At 40.1% G+C, this 20023-nt stretch overlaps 1 protein-coding gene across 1 annotated transcript in view; it reads left to right on the top strand.

Annotated features, from left to right (window-relative positions):
• The window catches only part of syn3 (synapsin III), a gene marked incomplete at its 5' end in the record, with an annotated part of 118823 nt that extends 114516 nt beyond the window's left edge, over positions 1-4307 (top strand). Inside the window, 3 exons of the mRNA XM_084049457.1 lie at positions 1349-1517; positions 2249-2405; positions 4177-4307. Coding sequence (XP_083905583.1) covers positions 1349-1517; positions 2249-2405; positions 4177-4300 — 450 coding nt within the window. The 3' untranslated portion in view covers positions 4301-4307. The remainder of the gene's footprint in view (positions 1-1348; positions 1518-2248; positions 2406-4176) is intronic.
• Positions 4308-20023: the final 15716 nt, after the last annotated feature.

Genomic DNA, 20023 nt, shown 5'->3' on the forward strand with positions numbered 1-20023 from the left:
TAGGTAACATTTTGAGGTATTTGTACTTTACTGGAGTATTTCCAATTTCCAATACTTTTACTTCTACTCCGCTACATCTCAGAGGCGCTGTACTCAGAGGCATTGTACTTTTACTCCGCTACAATTATTTGAAAACTTTAGTTACTAGTTACTTTGCTGATATAAATTATTATATCATAAAACATACATTAACCACTTTAGCCCTATTTTATACCTAGGCTATTTGAAAATAGCAGATCTACAAGCTCACAACGTTGTGACCTTGTAGATCTGCTATTTTCAAACATTTTAGTACTTTTACTTTTGGTACTTTAAGTACATTTTGATGCCAATACTTTTGTACTTTTACTCAAGTACATTTTCAATTCTGGACTTTTACTTGTAACAGAGTATTTCTATATTGCAGTATTGGTACTTTTACTTGAGTAAAGGATTGGAGTACTTTTTCCACCACTGCATGTGAGGCAGGAGCGTTGGGAAAGTGTTCTTGTTTGTCATTAATCATTTGTTTCGGCATTGAATGCAGTTCCATGTCCTTCCAACGTTAAGCATGGGGTAACATAATATTTATACGGGGATGACCAGAACAGTCATTGTAGTGGTAACCCTGTCCATCAATTAGCCATGGCAGTGTGTAGCATACATTCTCTGAACTCACAGCTCAGCCATTATGCATCGCTTCCCATGTTATCTAAAGGTGATCTCATGTAAACAGTAACATGACTCATTGTTTATGTTTTCTTTACCCCTCATCCTGATCTCAATGGGCTTCATCTCGGTTGTGATAAATTGTACAAGATTGCCACCTAGTGGCAACACTATATATTGTTCTCAGCTGTACACGAAGGGCACAGAAAACCTGTAACTTTATTAGAAGTTTGCAGAAAAAAGCACATGAAGGTACAGTTCAATACAAGGTCAGCTAATAGGAACTAAAAAACACAAGAAAGCCATTAGCTTGTTTACATTGGGTTCCTCTGTACTCTATTCATAGTGACATTAAAGGCAGACAGATACACTACTATGCAGAACATCATTAAACAGTTAAGGGAAAAAGAAAAATAAGAAATATTTACAGTAAACAGTTCGGGGGGCGAGGGTAGGGATTTACACTTCTTCACGGCTTTTGGTAGGGCATTCCACATTTTTTTGTGGCATAGCAGGAGAACGAATTCAACCCCTTGTTTGTGCCAAATCTGGGTTGGACGTGATCAGTGTGGAGCTACCTCTGGTGTTGTGATTGTGGACTTCATTTACGTTTTTGAAGTAAGTCACACACCAGTGCCCCCAGATTTGGGAAAATGCCCATCCTTGAAGCTGTTTGGCCATCCGTCATATTTGATTCCAGGTGATGGACAGCTCCATGCCTCTGATTGGCGAGCACGTGGAGGAGGACAAGCAGCTGATCATGGAGCTGGTCATCAACAAGATGGCCAAGGTGCTGCTGGGGATTGACACGCCTCAGCCTTCATCTATCAAGGTGACAACTAGCACTTTAGACACCAAATACGTGTCCTGTATCGTTTTATTATAGGTCATATAGATAAATCAGAAGCTGATAAAATCCACAGAAGTGTTGGGAAAAAAGCGTTGAAACCTATAGGGATATTATGCTAACACATCATTGTCTTTCACCCTGGAATAGCCAACGACCACCCAGCCAAGACGGGCTCAAGGTAAGCAAAACGCTCATCTACTATAGATATAGAGATATAAACAACTTAGAAAGATAAAAAAGAATGGGAAAAGGATAAACAGTATTTCACTATTACTATATACCAGGGGTCTTCAACGTTTTCAGGCCAAGGACCCCCTAGCTGAGAGGGAGATGAAGCAGGGACCCCCTACTCTATATTGTATAAAATTGTGTTTCAGATTATAGTTGTTTTTTTACTTAGTCTGCTCTTTTTTCCCTCTACACCTTTTTGCCAAAAATAGCAGATCTACAAGCTCTCAACGCCTCGCAGCGCGAGGCGTTGAGAGCTTGTAGATCGACTATTTTTGGCTAATGTTCCCCTCAGAAAAGGAATTCTACGGTTCAAGTGGTTAATGTAAAAAAACTAAATCCTATCACACAAATATTTGGCGGACCCCCTATAGTAGCTCTGAGGACCCCCTAGGGGTCCTGCCTGGACCCCCTGTTGAAGACCCCTGCTATATACTGTATATGATTGAGACAATATATCTCTTTGTTTTATGTTATTGTATTTTTTTTATCTCATCTTCTGTGTGTCCATGTGTTGGTCAGGTGGACATCGGTCCACTTCGGCCTCTCCGTCTCAGTCGGCCCACGGTTCTCCTCAGAGAACTCGCTCGGCGAACACGTCTCCCAGCCAAGCCTTCCAGCCCGGCCCCATCCCAGCCACTCATGGCCCCGGCTCCCAGAAACAGTCCCCGCAGCTTAAGTGAGTCTGAATCACATCCATCTCACTTCTTCCAGACCGCCTTTCATCAGTGAAAGTACTCACATGTTTTGCTTAAGTAAAAGTATCAATACCGCAATGTAGAAGTACTCTGTTACAAGTAAAAGTCCGGAGTCAAGTAAAAAGTCAAAGTTTACTTGAGTAAAAGTACAAAAGTATTGGTATCAAAATGTACTTAAAGTACCAAAAGTAGAAAGTACTCATTATGCAGAATGTCCCATTTCACAAGTTTCCAAATATAGTATAATCTTTTTGAAAATAGCTGATCTACAAGCTCTCAATGCGTCGCGATGCGACGCATTGAGAGCTTGTAGATCTGCTATTTTCAAAAGGCCGAAATGTATTTAGGGCAGTGGGTAATGTATGTTTTATAATAATAATCAAAACTACAAAGTAACTACTAGTAACTAAAGTTTTTAAATAATCGTGTGATGTTTGCTTCAGATTCTTGCAGCAAGTTGGAGACATTAGGTTGTATTTGGTCATATTTCCATCAACACTATTTATTTGAGCACCTGGCATCCCTATTTTTGGGGAGATTTTCAAAATCTGTCAAAGACAATGTTTAACTTTATTTTGTTTCCAAATTTTAATTCAAAAGGTGTTAGATCAGCTATCATCGCTATTTGTTGTATGATCAAGTATTTAGGGTTCAAGTGGTTAGGCACATGAACCCTAGCGTCCCTATTCTGGGGCGAACATTCAGCGTAAATAGCCGATCTGCAAACTCACAACATGACACAACATGACACATTGTGAGGTTGTAGGTCAACTATTTTTGTCGAAGATATTTGGTGTAGAGGGAAAAAGGAGGGGGCCTAGTGTAGACCCCTGGGGGAATTTAAGTGGTTAATGTCTGATCACAGACACAGTCCTATTTAATTATTTTGAGGCAGTGTGTTGTGTATGAATTAGTCAGTGTATGTTTCCCCAAAAAGAGTAGATTTGTTTGCCAGCAGGTTTGTTACTTTTCCGATCGGCGCTAGCTGGCTTGCTCACAACACATTCATCCGTTCCCCTCTTTTAATTCTCTGAGTGAAACAAACTTTGCTGTGAGGGTGCACCAGGACACACAGATGACCCATAACCAGGCCTGGAATGTAGTCATTTTAGAGGCAAGGCCACTTGGCCTTTGGTGTTGTCCATTTTTTGAGGGCACAATAAAGGCCAAATCCCAGTGCAGGAAGGCCATCAAATAAAACAAGATTTTAGTCCATTGAAAGAATTCATTGAATTTAAGGGTTAAGGATGATTTTAAATTGAATATGTAGACTATCTGCAGTGAAATAAATAATGGTATTTACAATCTGCACCAATCAAAGTCACTGGATGGGTTTAAAGATGGGGACTTAGGGGAGTTAAGAATTCAGAATCTCAACAAAAGACCAGTGTCGCTTTCTTGTCATGTAGACACCAGCGTGTCTATGACAAGAAAGAGACACTGGTGTCTACATATTGACAAGAAAGAGACACTGGTGTCTACATATTGACAAGAAAGAGACACTGGTGTCTACATATTGACAAGAAAGAGACACCGGTGTCTACATATTGACAAGAAAGAGACACTGGTGTCTACATATTGACAAAAAAGAGACAGAGGAGAAAGTGGAACAGTCAGCTGGGGTATAAAGGCCACTGTGGTCTCAGAGCATGCCATTTGTTTGAGGGGCACAAGGCCAAACTGAGGGGCAACGACGTGGCTCCCTGAAATTCCTGCCCTGCCCATAACCCTCACCATTACTGTCATTTACAGCAAATCTCAGTCGTTGACCAACACCTTCACTGAGACGCTGCGAGGGAACCCCACCGACGACGAGGCCAAGGCTGAGACCATACGCAGCCTCCGGCAGTCCTTCGCAAGTCTTTTCTCTGACTAACACCCCCTCCTCTCCCCTAATCCTTCCTCTCAGTCAGCCATCAGGCTCATGATGAGTCCCAACACACCGGTTCCTGAGCACTCCTCCCCACACACACACACACACACACACACACACACACACACACACACACACACACGCCAGTGTTGATTTTGACAACAAATGTTGATTTAGTTTTAGTCATAGTATTTTGAATTTCTAGTTTTAACTAAAATGTATTTTGGCGGTGCCTTGATGGCGTCTTTAAGGCTGATTTTACACTTGTTTGCATGCTGAAAATAGCCGATCTTGAAGCTCAAGTGAGCTTGTAGATCTGCTATTTTCAGAGTGCTTAGTTTTTTTTGTTTTTCATTACATTTTCGTCAGTGAAAAAAGGTAGTCGGCTAACATTTTTCGTCATAGTTTTAGTCGACGAAATCAGCACTGCCCCACACACACACACACACACACCCACACACCCACACACACACACACACACACACACACACACACACACACACACACACACACACCTTCCTTATCACCGTCAGCTTCCTACTCCACATCCTTCTCCCTGTCTGTGAGTTTCAGTGGCGTTTCAGTTATCCGCCAATAAGGATAATTCCTTTTAACAGGTCGTTCATGAAAGTCCTTGCGGTCTTGTTTCCAATCTGCTGTCCAAGAACTGCAGTGACACAAACAACAACCATAGATATTCTTGCTCGTAGTGTTTGGTATACCGTAGGTCTTTTACATGTGTCTGTCTGATTGTTTTAATTTCTTCTTCTTTTCTTCAACAAATTGACCTGTTGGCTTCCAAGATAATTTTGCAGATATCTATGGCAATACATAATAGAGCACCGAAGTCTGATGTAATTTACGCATCCTACCTGGGTCGCGTTTTTTTCTCCCCGTTCTGAATTCCCATAGACGTGTTTAATATCGCGTCAAATAAGAACTGTGTTCCAAAAATAAACAAATGATCCCGGCGGTTTGACTCTTATGGATATGAACTATCAACTGACGGTGAGAAAACGCTAATGTTACTTCCGCCGAATTAGTTAAATCTTCGCCAGAAACAGACTGTATCAAATATGAGTGACTGACTATCATAAACGATACAGAACCTCCTCCCTGACAATTTTGCAGAGACAGTTCGTTTATTTTTGGACCACAATTCTTATATGAGACGATTCTATGATGACACAATGTTATTCTCCATAGAGAAATTACTTTACAACCCAGGGGATGAACGAGTGACGTCAGGACTTCTGTACTCTATAGGAAAACGTTTTAGTAAGTTGTGATATATGGCTGAATGCTTACAGTTCACCAGCAATATTTGAGCATCTCGCCAGACGCCAGCCACATTTCACAGAAATACTGTACTATCGCCAAAGTGACCCATATTGGCTTAACAACATTGTGACTACTCCTTGTGAATCTAGCCTAAGCTTAACGTTACAAAAGTTATTTTGATTAATTAACCACATGCGTCCGTATTCTGGGGGGCGAACATTTGGTGAAAATAGCAGATCTACAAGCTCACAACGCAATGGGACACGTCGTGAGCAGGTGGATCGGCAATTTTCTGCAAAGAGATTTGGTGTAGAGGGAAAAAAGAGGGGGCCTACAGTAGTATAGACCCCTGGGGGACTCCTGTCAATGAGGAATATAGGGTTGAAGTCGTTAAGAAAGAGATGTCCCCCATATTGGGTCAAGATACATTAGCTATAAAGAAACTAAAGCAACGTGTGAACTTGCAATTTCTCATGGTGCAAATGCTGTACTTGACAATAATCGTCTTCCATTCACAGGCAGATCTCCCCCTTTCTCAATCTGTACTTATTTCTTTGTGCTTTGTAAATAACACCATGGACTAATTTTTCTTTCTTCTTTTTTTCTTCAAATTTGGGGCATTCATATTATTATTACTGCTGTGTGTCTAAAAGTGAAGAAATATGGCATAGGCCTAATAGCTTAACACCTCAAAGTGCTGAACGTTGAACGTGAAAACGTTTTTTAACTCACATATTGAACATTATTCTCTTTGTTCTACTTTATTCTGCAGTTTTTTCCTCTGTATTTTACTTTTCTCTAGCAACAATGTATGTTTTTGGTTTAGTCTGGAGCATTATCAATCTAATAACTAAAGGATAATATACAGTGAGTCATTACTGTAAAACACCTTTAGGGTGATGCCTGACTGACTATCCCGCATACTACTCAACTGCTTAAGAACAAAATGTATTGTTTGACACAAAATATTGATAAAAGAATTAACCTCTTAACATACAAGCTTAATTCTGGTTACAAGCTGCCATTAGTAATGTAAACAGAGGGAGAACAGTGGTCTGTCATACAGAATATTGATTGACCAATCAGTATAAACCATTCAACAAAGCTGTGTAATAATAATCCATACCATGCCTTCCCTTGACAGGAAATGATGAAACAGCCTGGCATCTCTTCAGCAGATTTAGTATAAATACCCAGACTTTATTTATCAACACATTTGATTGAAGGGTCATGAAATCCTAGGCTGATTTTGCAGTTTATTTTCCAATTCAGGTTTAAAAACTACAGCAGATTAAAAACATGACAGGCTAGTAGCTATGTAGCTGCAGCTAATAAAATTAATAATGCATGTTTTGGTGTGCCCATGTGCATGCACAGACAGTGGTGGAAAAAGTACTCAAATGTTTTACTTAAGTAAAAGCATCAATACTGCAATGTAGAAGTACTCTGTTACAAGTAAAAGTCTGGTGTTAAAAATGTACTTGAGTAAAAGTACAAAAGTATTGGTATTAAAATGTACTTAAAGTACCAAAAGTAAAAGTACTAAAATGTTTGAAAATAGCCGATCTGCTATTTTCAAATAGCCTAGGTATAAAATAGGACTGAAGTGGTTAATGTATGTTTTACAATATAATAATTGATATCTGCAAAGTAACTAGTAACTAAAGTTTTCAAATAATTGTAGTGGAGTAAAAGTACAATATTTGTCTCTGAGATGTAGTGGAGTAGAAGTAAAAGTATTGGAAACTACTCAAGTAAAGTACAAATGCCTCAAAATTGTACTTAAGTACAGTACTTGAGAACATGCCATGTTTTTTGCCCTGCTGTAGTTTTAGTCCCGAATTGGAAAACTGCAAACTCACCCTGTATAGTTTTATCCCCCTCAGAGTGATAGGGCTATCATACATCAGAAAAGAATGCTAAAAATGTGTTTATGTATCCACAATCCAGATGGAACTAAATGAAATATCAATTTTCCCATGTTGTAGTTCAATACTGTAAATGTGACATCTGCTCTTATGCATAAAGTATGCAGCTTCAATGACAGGACTGTCCAGAGTTAGTCCAGTGATAACGTTCCCTGATTTATTGACTTTATTTTGTAAAAATGACATTATAATAATAATAATAATAATAATACCTTTTTTTTAGGGGAAATTATTATTTACTTTGTTTTGTAAAAATAAATATAATAATAATAATAATATCATTATTAATAATAATAATAATAATACATTTTTTTTAGGGAAAATGATGCATGACAATGTCTAATGATGCATAGTATTGTATGAATGTGTTTAATTGTATCAGAAAGTCATGGTCATGATGACAGTACCATCAAACAGGACCTATACCTGAAATAACTGCATAGTAATTCCTTTATGCTTGCAACCGCTGGCTACTGTTTGCATTTGAATGTGACCGTTCGATGCACTAATAAAAGCCATTATTTCCCCCAGGCTTTATTGTTGACGTTGTACCAGAATCAGAGCATTGACCCTTTAAGACCGGGAACGCGTCCGTGTGTAGTTTTTAGATTTCTTTGGGCTATTCAAAAATAGCAGATTTACAAGCTATTTCTTTGAAAACTTTTTTTGCACACATCTCAAAAATGTGTGCAAATCTGTGAATACGTATCGTATACTGTACATATTTTTTTTAAAGCGAACATTTGTGACTCAAATCTTTGCTTCAAATCAAATCTTCTAAATCCTAACAGTTAAAAAAAAATACACATGTTTCTTTTGAATGGGTGTTAAACACTAGTTGTGTCAGACGGAGTGCTCTGTTCCTGCTATAACACGGTCAATATACGGTCAAATTAAACGTACTTACTGTACACAACAAGTTGAAATTGCATTAGCTTGATACATTGACAAAATAAATTCAAATCAATAATAAAGTTTAAATCAATGTTGCAGATGATGTTAAGCAATGACTCTCATACAGTATGACTTTATATTTTAGATGTGTTATTATTGTCATGGAGCACTTTTTAAAAGGTGGTCTTGTTTACCTTTGGCACTGTGTACAAATGGACCAAATTTTGCATTTTGCTGTAAGAACAATTCAAGCTGTATTTATTGCTTTGTCTTTCTGTATAAAGATGCCTGCCACTATTGCAGTGTGAAAAGCCATAATGAAAACTTGAGGATTTGCCATCCATTATGTGCCATGTAATAATGGCTGTGATGATACTGATATATCACTGTGTGTCCATCAACCGCATAAAAGTACAGTGTAAACCACCCACCAAACAGCCATAATATGTCCATCTGTTTGGTCTTTGGCCAGATGATTGCATGATGACATTTATTTACCCACCTGTCAAAGAGCTTGGCTCATGGTAATTAGGGGAAATGGAAATCTCGTCTGGCTCCTGTAGCTTAACCCATTAAGACCGGGAAAGAAGTCAAAAGTCATTTTTAGATTTCTTTGGCAATTCGAAAATGAGCTTGTAGATCTGCTATTTTTTGAAAAATATTAAAAATGTGTGCAAATCTTTGAATATATAGAAAAAAAATTAAGCAAACATTTGTAACTCAAATCTCAATTCAAAGGTTTACAAAAATGATTTTTCTAAAAATAGCAGATCTACAATCTCATGGCGCGGCACTCGGTGCCGCGCTATGAGCTTGTAGATCTGCTATTTTTGAATAGCCCAAAGACATCTTAAAATGACACACAGATGCGTTCCCGGTCTCAATGGGTTTAAAGAGTCACTGTTTTCCACACAGCAAAAGATAATTGGAATTGAACAGTAAAAGTAAACTATAGTAACTACCTCAACTCCCACAAGCTCTGCTGTTGAAAATCATCTGAAAATGACTGTCCATCACCTTATTCATGCTTTTTTAAATGTGTATATATATACTATGCCATCTGCCTGTGTTTATTTATGTTTATATGACATCAGCCAGTTAGCTTGAGAAAAGGCAATACATTCAATATTTTTGTTTTTTGTGAATAATGATACAGTCTGAAAGTCGCCAAACCTCAAGCACCACAAATCGAGGGTTAATTCATTCCATATATTAGCTGTTCATTTAAATATGCAGCCAGAGTGGTTTGGCACTAAATAATCCTGAAAAATAGCTATAGTACTGTAACGGCATCTGTAAAGGATCAAACTTGTCATTAATGCACGGGTCCTCAAGTTTATTTGCCGATCAGTTCCACCACCATGTTCTCCCTCTCTCGATGAATGTCTGCTGAATGGTGGATGGTCTTGTATGGAAATGTAAGCGTTTTAATGTTACTTTTCTGTATATTTGTGTCGGTGTGGCATGAAGAACAGCCCCCCTGTGTGCCTCAGGTGCGTAATTATGTTGTTATGTAACCTTATTGTGTGGCTGCTTATTTGTAAGAAGTGTGATACATTATTATGTGTGTTTCTGTAATTCATTGTTATTTATTTGATCGCAGTACTTGGTTCTTTTGTCTGAAAACAGAATTCTGGTATTAAAAGTAATGCCTTTTATTATTGACTAAAAGTGTGCATTCCGTTTTCTATAAGTAATCCACAATTCTTTTTCTCCATTTATGGTCATTAGAGCTAGACTCGTGGCCTCCTTTAGAAGTTATGTTTGAAACACGCAACTTTAGGAATATGTAGTGACAACCCCCAAATCCCTTCAACTTGGATTACCTCTGTATTTTATGCCACCTGGCACAAGTTCTGTCTCTGAGAGCTGACTGGCAACCAACATGAGGTCACCCCAGAGTTAAATCATTTGGATTCTTTCTTCTCAGTAATCTGGGTAAGTCAAAATAATGGCCTTCATCCCTCAGCCAACTTTCAGTGTGAAATCAAATGAAAGGTGATCCTACCATTCAACATTAATGTCTGAGATGTGATATTAAACACGTTCAGATGTGAACCCTTAAAAGTTAAAACCCAGAAAATATTGCTTTCAGCTGTGTAATAAATGCCTGTCTACAGTGGCGTGCACAGACATTTTGAGGGGCAGGTGCTCAAGTAAATCATATGTTTTTGTTTACTTGGTCTGCTCTTTTTTCCCTCTACACCTATACCTCTTTGCCAAAAATAGCCGATCTACAAGCCCACAACGCCTCGCGCTGCGAGGCGTTGTGGGCTTGTAGATCTGCTATTTTTGGCTAAAGTTCTCCTCAGAAAAGGGATGCTAGGTTTCGAGTGGTTATGGTAAAAAGAAAAATCATATCACATAAAGATTTGGCGGACCCCCTGTAGTAACTCTGAGGACCCCCTAGGGGTCCCGGACCCCCTGTTGAAGACCCCTGCTGCAAACTGGGAAAAAAAAACAGTTTTTTTCTTCTTTTTTTCAAAAGGGCACTTCTGGTCAAGAGGGCAAAGGGCAGGTGCTCTAGCACCACCTAGAGTCTATCTGTGCACGTCCCTGCCTGTCTATGAACCAGATGCACGTACTGCGTACCCATGCACTTCCAACCTGGGCCCTGTGTCACGTACTTCACGTACAGGTCGACATTTGCTTGTGGAATGTGTTGCATTCCAAAACACCACCAGGCCCTTGATGGTAATCAGCTGCTGATATGATATGACCTTACACTTGCATTCTCTAGTCTAGATGGGTATAGGCTTATATCTAGTCTTCCATCTGCCACAGGTCCCTGCCTGTTTTCAGTCCCCTATGCCAGTAAGTGGCAGACAGACAAGCTTCCCAGCAAGTACGTACTCTGTGATATCCTGGTATGAGTGCAGAAAAACAAAATCGGTAAAGTATGATATATTTTTTAAAGATATAAGTTACTTTTATCATTGTACCGTGCATTAGGTGTTGTTAAACTGCATCATCTGTAGTGTCAGCCACTAGGGGACGCTGTCCCCTAAAACAAAACAAATCCATGCCGCTTCTGTTTATTCCATATATTCCCCATATTATGTCATAGACAGTGGTGGAATAAGTACTCAAATGTTTTACTTAAGTAAAAGTATCAATACCGCAATGTAGAAATACTCTGTTACAAGTAAAAGTCAGGTAAAAGTCCAAGTAAAATTTACTTGAGTAAAAGTACAAAGCAATCAAAATGTACTTGTCTTGAAGTAGGCCTACCAAAAGTAGAAAGTAGGCTATACTCATTATGCAGAATGTCCCATACATTTCAAGTTTTTAAATGTATAAAAATCATTTGAAAATAGCAGATTTACAAGCTCACTAATGCGTGGCATTGCAATGCATTGTGAACTTGTAGATCGGCTATTTTCAAATAGCTGAAAAAGGTATAGGGTAATGTATGTCTTGTGATAATAATCTAAATCTAAAAAGTAAAGTCCTAGTAACTAAAGTTTTCAAATAATTGTAGTTGAGTAAAAGTACTATATTTGCCTCTGAGATATAATGGAGTAGAAGTAAAAGTACTGAAAATTGGAAATACTCCAGTAAAGTAAAAAATCACACCCTGTGTGAAGGTAGCGGCGCCTTTGATACATTTTGTCATCGATATGTGTTTATAATGTGTTTATAGCCATGTGTCACGTGAAGCTTGACCAATCACTTTGTTGACGGGTCTGACCAATCAGAACGTTGACGGGTCTGACCCATCAGAACGTTGACGGGTCTGACCAATCAGAACGTTGACGGGTCTGACCAATCAGAGCGTTGACGGTGAACACGGACGAAGTCAGGTATAGAGCAGGATCCGCAGCGCCGCTAAAAATACCTCAAAATTGTACTTTAAGTACGGTACTTAGCAAATGTACTTAGTTATTGTACACCACTGCACGTGCGTGAGCACAAGTGTGTGTGTTTGGCAAAGGTGATTTGCCAATGCACCATCATTTTAAAATATGGGCTTTAACTCTACTGCTATCAAAACAATGTTTCTTGCAGCGTTGCCATGGGATTCAAACGCAACTCCCGGATCTGGCTGGTTGCTATCAAAGTTCTTTATCTGAAAACAACAACAAGAAGGAGAAAAAAGATGCAATCAGTACGTCTTTCATAGGAAACAGTCATTCTGCTCTATGATGAGCCTGATTGATAAGCTGTCTGTCAACAAACAGGATGATGATGATGATTGACGGGTTTCAAACATGAGAGCCTAGATATGAAGTTAATATCTAACTTGTTTTTTGATTCATGTGTTGAATGAATGAATGAATGATTGTGGCAGTGGGAACTGAAGGCTTTGTCGAGTCACGTGTGTGTGTGTGTGTGTGTGTGTGTGTGTGTGTGTGTGTGTGTGTGTGTGTGTGTGTGTGTGTGTGTGTGTGTGTGTGTGTGTGTGTGTGTGTGTGTGTGTGTGTGTGTGTGTGTGTGTGTGTGTGTGTGTGTGATTGATTGATTGATTGATTGATTGATTGATGTACTTTATTTAGTAAGACATGAGAATAGTACATGACAGTACATAACAGTACATGGAAGTACAAATTCACAATACAAGGTCTACTAAACTGGAAAACTCATTAAGCACTGAGCTTGTTTAAGATGAGATCCCCATGCACACAAATCATGATGACATAGAAGAGACAGACAGATATACACACTACTATACAGAATGTCATACAATCAGCTTACAGGTTACTGGTATGAAGAGTGAAAAATATGTAGAAAAGAAGAAAGAGAGAGGGGGTGGGGGTAGGTTAGAACTTGGACAGGGGCCATTTTTGTATCGCAGCCTCCTGAAGGTGTATTTTTAGGGCAGTTTTGAAAGTGAGTAGGGTTTTACACTCCTTTACTCCTTTTGGTAGGGCATTCCACATTTTTGATGAATAGCATGAGAACAAGTTCATTCCCTTTGCTGAGCCAAATCTGTGTTGAACATGATTTGTGGAGCTGCCTCTGGTGTTATGATCATGGACTTCATTAACATTTTGGAAGTATTTTGACAAATACAGGGGGATCCCAATGTTGTGGTGTATCTTGAAGACGAGGCCCATAGCAAGTTGCTGTACTCTGTCCTCAACCCTAAGCCATCCAATCCTAGCAAAATGAGCAGGGGTTAGATGGGTTTTGTGATTGAGGCCAAGAAGTAGCCTTACAAGTTTGTTTTGGGATGTTTGGAGCCTTGTTTTTAAGGCCTTGGAGGTGTTGTGATACCATGAAGTGCATGCATAATCATAATGACCTTGTATGAGGGCCCCTGCAAGGATCTTCAGAGTATTCTTACTGACTAGACGATCAATCCTCCACAAATAGCGTGTTGTTTGGTTGACCTTTTTGATCACTCTTTCGGCGTTTTTGTTACCGGAGAGGTTTGCCTCCAAGATGGAACCCAGGTAGGTAATTTCCTCCTTTCTTGTGATAACATCATCACCCACTTTGATCGTGAAACTCTCAGCCTTGCTAAGGTTAGGACTGGACCCAAAGAGGATGGATTCAGTTTTCCCCAGGTGTAATGAAAGTTTGTTGTCGGAGGGCCAGATGCAGATCTTGTTGAGTTCAGTGCTGAGAGTTTTCTCAACCTGCAGCCTGTCCCTGTCCGAGACCAGCAGAGCCGAGTCTAATTGGGTCTAATTGGTTTCCTTTTTTGTACAGAGGGGTCACCCTTGCTCTTTTGAAGTCGTTAGGGACCCGTCCCTGTATGATGGAGAGGTTTATTATGTGAGTAATGATTGGAGCAATGGAGGCGGCTGAGTCTTTTATAAATTTGGCAGGGATGTTGTCGAGTCCAGTGGCTCTGTGTTGTTGAAGTGTACTACATTTTTTAAACACCTCATCTGTTGTCACAGGGGAGAGTTTAAAATCATCTTTGAGTACACCTTTTTTTTTCGTAAAATGAGTCAACATACTCTTTACCATGTCTCCCAGAGTGAGGGGGTAGTTTTTCAACCAGTTCTGAGGCCACGGTCGTAAAGAATATGTTGAGGATTTTACTCACTTCACGTTTGGTACAACCAAACGTGAGAGTGTCATTCACCTTGAGGCTTATGCTTACAAACCTGGTTTTCAATTTCTTGCTGCAGCCTTGTTGGTTGTTGAGTAGCTTCCAAAGCTCTCGTGGTTTGCTTTGATTTTCCTCAATTTTGTCATCGAGGTAGCTTTTTTCTGCTAACAGGAGCATGCCATTAACCTTGTTTCTTAGCATGTTTTTCTCTTTTTCGAGTTTAGCTACGTGGGATTCGAGACCTTTGTTAAAGCAATTGTCATAGACAGTGGTGGAATAAGTACTCAAATGTTTTACTTAAGTAAAAGTATCAATACCGCAATGTAGAAATACTCTGTTACAAGTAAAAGTGTGTGTGTGTGTGTGTGTGTGTGTGTGTGTGTGTGTGTGTGTGTGTGCGTTAGGATGTGGAGCTGCAAGTGCCCTTCCTTTGATTGGCTGTGAGTGCTCAGCTACAGTCTATAAAAGGCCGCCATAATTAGTCATAATAATAGCGGCACTCAAAAATACATAACAGTACAAGGTGTCTGCTCTCTCAGTCTGTCAGAGGATTTCTCCCAGCCTCTGTACAATAGGCCACATGGTTCTCAAAGTCCTGGTTCAGGGGGTCCTTGAGGGGGTTCCAGGGGGTCCCCAGCAAAATGTGTGAATAGCATCACAATAATTGTAACCTTTTATACTTTGGCTATTCAAAAACGGCAGATCTACAAGCTCATAGCGCGGCACCGAGTGCCGCGCTATGAGCTTGTAGATCTGCTATTTTTGAAAAATGGTGAAGATTCGTGCAAATCTTTGAATACATTTCTTTTAAAGCGAACGTTTTAACACAAATCTGTGCTTCTGGGAGTCCCTGGCACAACATATTTTCAGATGGGGGTCCGCGGCCAAATATATATCAATGTGTGTGTGTGTGTGTGTGTGTGTGTGTGTGTGTGTGTGTGTGTGTGTGTGTGTGTGTGTGTGTGTGTGTGTGTGTGTGTGTGTGTGTGTGTGTGTGTGTGTGTGTGTGTGTGTGTGTGTGTGTGTGTGTGTGCGTGCGTGCGTGCGTGCGTGCGTGCGTGCGTGCGTGCGTGTGCGCATGCATATTCTTTACAACAGGGAGAGGCCTTGGTTGTCATGGTAACTGCAATGCTTCATAGAGCAAGGGGGGAATGGAAAGATGAACAGTAGGAAGTAACGTCAAGAATGTGGTTTATTTTTTTTTAGGGCTTGGAAGACTGACATCGGTGATGTTTTTTTGTGAGAGCTTGTGCCGTCTATCACGTTTAACAGCTAAATAACATGTCTGTGGGCCTATAGCTGCCTCGCCCTCAACTATGAATGGTTTGTTTACTGTACTAATTACCAGTTGAGAAGATGTTCATCATGCTGTATGGGCCTTATTTTAAACAGCTTGTCAGCGGGCTCTGTGTTGCCATGCCTCTCGCGGGAGAGTGTTCATTTTAGCATGGACTGAAAAATGGTAGAGGCTCGGTCTCCAGGAGAGTGCCTGTTTACTGAGAGAACTTTGGCCCTCCGCGTCGTTCTTTCATTTCCTCCCCTTACAGATAACAGATCCAAAATGTTTTACTTTGTCTTTTTCATCTTCTCAGAAGGGAAAGTTTCTCAAGAATACATCCACACTGTGTATCCTTGTAGTGTTGATTTTTGGCAGCAAATTTGTATTTAGTTTTAGTCGTAGTATTTTGAATGAAATTCCATTTAGTTTTAGTCATATTTTAGGCATCTGAAATGTTTTAGTTTTTGTCTAGTTTTAGTCGACTAAATATCATAAGATTATAGTCGACTAAATCTACAGTTGATTTAGTCGACTTTGGCGGTGCCTTGATGGCGTCATAATGGCTGATTTTACACTTGGTTGAATGCTGAAAATAGCAGATCTACAAGCTCACAACGCGTCGCAGCGCGTTGTGAGCTTGTAGATCGGCTATTTTCAGAGTGCAACACCCGAGCGCAACCAAACATAAAATGACTTGTCTTTTAGTTCTACTGGATCTCTTCTCCACTAGTCCCTCACTAACATTTTAGTCTATGTTTTTTATTTGTTGACGAAATTTTCAATATATTTAGTCTTAGTCATCATAGCTTAGTTTTTATTTAATTCTTATTTAGTTTTCGTCAGTGAAAAAATGTGGTCGACCAATATTTTTCTGTCTCCTTGCCCTCTCACACTGACACACACTCAAGTAGAATCTAACGATTGATTCTCATTGATTTGCTCCATGGTTTGTCCCCATGAAAAAGTGTTATATACTGTTTTCACTGTAGTCCTTGTGTCTGCTGTAATGCTTTTCAATGGTTATTTATGGCAGGGCTGAGGGCACTGAAAGAACTGCAAGGTTCTTTTCCTCATGGATGCATATCTAAACAGGATGTATGGGAGCCCTGCTTGTGCTAGGGGAGATGGGAACGATTTTCTTTTGCCCTGTAACCCTTATTTCTGAATATATCACTGCCGCATCACCAGAGAGATGATCAATGAACGCTCAGTGTTAAGCTGAATAATCTATCACACAAGAGTGGCCGTGCACAGCGCTGTGTAGTGCACGATTGAAAACCAGTGAAGGTCATGTGTAATTGATTTAAACCAGTGGTTTTCAACCTTTTTCATGCCAAGGACCCCTAAATTGTTATACATTCGGCTGCGGACCACCACTTGAAAATGTTTTGTGCCAGGGACCGCCAAAAGCAAAGATATCAGTTAATGTTTGCTTAAAAAATATATAAATATTCAAAGATATGCACACCTTTTCAAGGTTTTTCAAAAAATAGCAGATCTACAAGCTCATAGCGCGGCACTCGGTGCCGCGCTATGAGCTTGTATATCTGCTATTTTTGAATAGCCAAAGCTAAGCGGTTAAAATGATTGTGACGCTATGTTAACTAATTCCGCTGGGGACCCCCTGTCACTCCCTCAAGGACCACTGGTTGAAAACCCCTGATTTAAACAGTTTCATGGGTAGGTAGCCCACAGTGTAAGCCAGTTTGGAGATATGAGTGGATAGGGTGCACGTGAGTGCAAATCTGTGTTTGCACTTTCGCCCATGTGTGTGTGCCAACATGCATAAAGATTCTGCAGCTATTCCCTGCCAGAGACATATTATGTGCTGCCTGCGGCTTCGACTCCTGGGAGCGTAGTGTGTAGACCTTGGGTAAGCACAGCAGGGGGTCACCGCGGCACTAGTGGGGAGCCGCGGTGTCCCTGAAGGGTGATGATGTGCAAATAATAAACTGCCCACCTGCCTGGCTGCCTGCCTTACCAGGAAAAACACCAAGAGAAAATTGCCATCTGTAGGCAATATGAATTTGTTCAAAGAATCTGCTGATAGTAGTGTTGAGTTTGACAGCAAAGTTTGATTCATTTTTAGTCATAGTCTTTTGACTAAAATTCCATTTAGTTTTAGTCATATTTTAGTCATCTGAAATGTTTTAGTTTTTGTCTAGTTTTAGTCGACTAAATATCATAAGATTATAGTCGACTAAATCTACAGTTGATTTAGTCGACTAAAATGTATTGTGTCTGTGCCTTGATGGCGTCGTAATGGCTCATTTTACACTTGGTTGCATGCTGAAAACAGCCGATCTACAAGCTCACAACGCGTCGCAGCGCGACGCGTTGTGAAAAAGGTAGCCGACAAACATTTTTCGTCATAGTTTTAGTCGACGAAATCAACACTGGATAGTTTTACCAGATCTAAAGCTGTGTTTGTGTTCAACATGATTATGTTTGCAGTTTATAGCCATTTGACTTGTTCAGAGAGCTCAGGTGACAACAGACATCGCCATACTGCCATGTATGCATGCTCAGATGTTAGCGAGTACGCGCAAATCGTTGTCTGTGAGCATCATGGGAATGGGATACTTGTCAGCACTTCTCTCCATGTGAAATAAACACCATTGGGATTACTGAGACTTGTCACTGGACCAGAGGGATGTCTTTGGAGGCACTGGCATAGTTAGTTATTCTCATAGAATCCTGAATACCCACAGGACTCTATACAGCTTAAGACATCAACCAGTATGTGTTTTTGAGAGAGATATAAATCAAACATGGTGCTATTTTCATTTTATTGACATAAAGTCAGACAGAACCCTCGTCTGAGTCGTATACTGGTCAGGGACGAGCCCTGGGGCTGCTGTGGTTCTTTCTCCGAGTTATTTTGGGACATTTTTCTCCTGTAATTCTCTGCCCAGATGGCCTGGCCTCGCCTCTGTGTACCACCCAAACAGAATGAAATAGATTCATTACTATTCTCTCCCTGCAGCTACAGTACAGTTATGAGCCTCAGGAACCCATTGGAAATTAAAAAAAAAACAATTTACAGAAAGTGCCTAATATGGTCACGCCATTTGAACATTTGCAGAAATAGCTGGAAGCAAACTACATGGGAAATGGACATTTGTTTTTCTGCTCGTCAGAGACCCCCATGTTAAATCACACCATGGTGAGATGGTGCATTTCTGTAGTTGACTGTAAGCCTTCACATCAGTCCTGCAATGTGAACATTGGTTTTACCTCTAAGGCAGGGGTCTTCAACAGGGGGTCCTCAGAGTTACTACAGGGGGTCCGCCAAATCTTTGTGTGATAGGATTATTACTTTTTTACATTAAGCTCACAACGCCTCGCAGCGAAGGAGCAATTCAAAATTGTATTATACGGTATGGTCAATACTCCCCCTTCTTAAAAACGCTAGTTTTAACATTTCAATGCTTTTTGAAAATATTCGGATACATAATATTGTATCCGAATATTTGGGGCCCCAGCGCATGTGACCCTCCCGCTGCATAGAATGTCCACCATAAGCTCTCATGGTGGTGATCCCTGCACTACAGCAATGACTGTACACTTGTCAAGTTTACTTAAATGCTCTACACTTTATTACTACTTAGTACTTTACTTGTTGTCTCCGCCAGGAGACATTGTTTTCACTTTCCGTGAAACAAGCTAACATTGGTCAAGCCTCACGTGACACGTGACAATACGGTGAAATAGTGTGATCTGATTGGCTAGTGACGTATAGCGGCCTATAAATACATGTGTCACTTTGAAAGAGTCTGTGCCTCTTTCAAAGTGAGGTAAGACAGGAATAATCACGAAATGGCTGAGAAATGGCGGATACTGTAACAATTGGATAGGACACTTACACAGACAGGACGGATAGGACACTTACACAGACAGGATGGATAGGACACTTATACAGACAGGACGGATAGGACACTTATACAGACAGGACGGATAGGACAGTTATACAGACAGGACGGATAGGACACTTATACAGACAGGACGGATAGGACAGTTATACAGACGGATAGGACACTTGTGTCATGTTACTATGACACAGTAACATGTTCTATTTTTTGTAAGAATTAGAACATAAGAATTAGAACATTCCCAACACAAGTCTGCTGGCGGAGACTTGTGCTCCGAGGAGCACTTTTTCTAGTATTTATACTGTAACTTGTATGCCTTTTTAGGCCCACATGTTGGACATTGTTAGCACAGTATGGCGGAGTCTGCCAGACTGCCACACCAGCATTTAATTCATTACTCAAGCATGTGACAAATAAAATCTTTGAATCTTGATGACATTTGACTCCTCAAAAAAAACATTCGTTGGA

This window comes from Gymnoscopelus microlampas (genome assembly GCF_963454915.1).
Source record: "Gymnoscopelus microlampas genome assembly, chromosome: 23".
Lineage (NCBI taxonomy): Eukaryota > Metazoa > Chordata > Actinopteri > Myctophiformes > Myctophidae > Gymnoscopelus > Gymnoscopelus microlampas.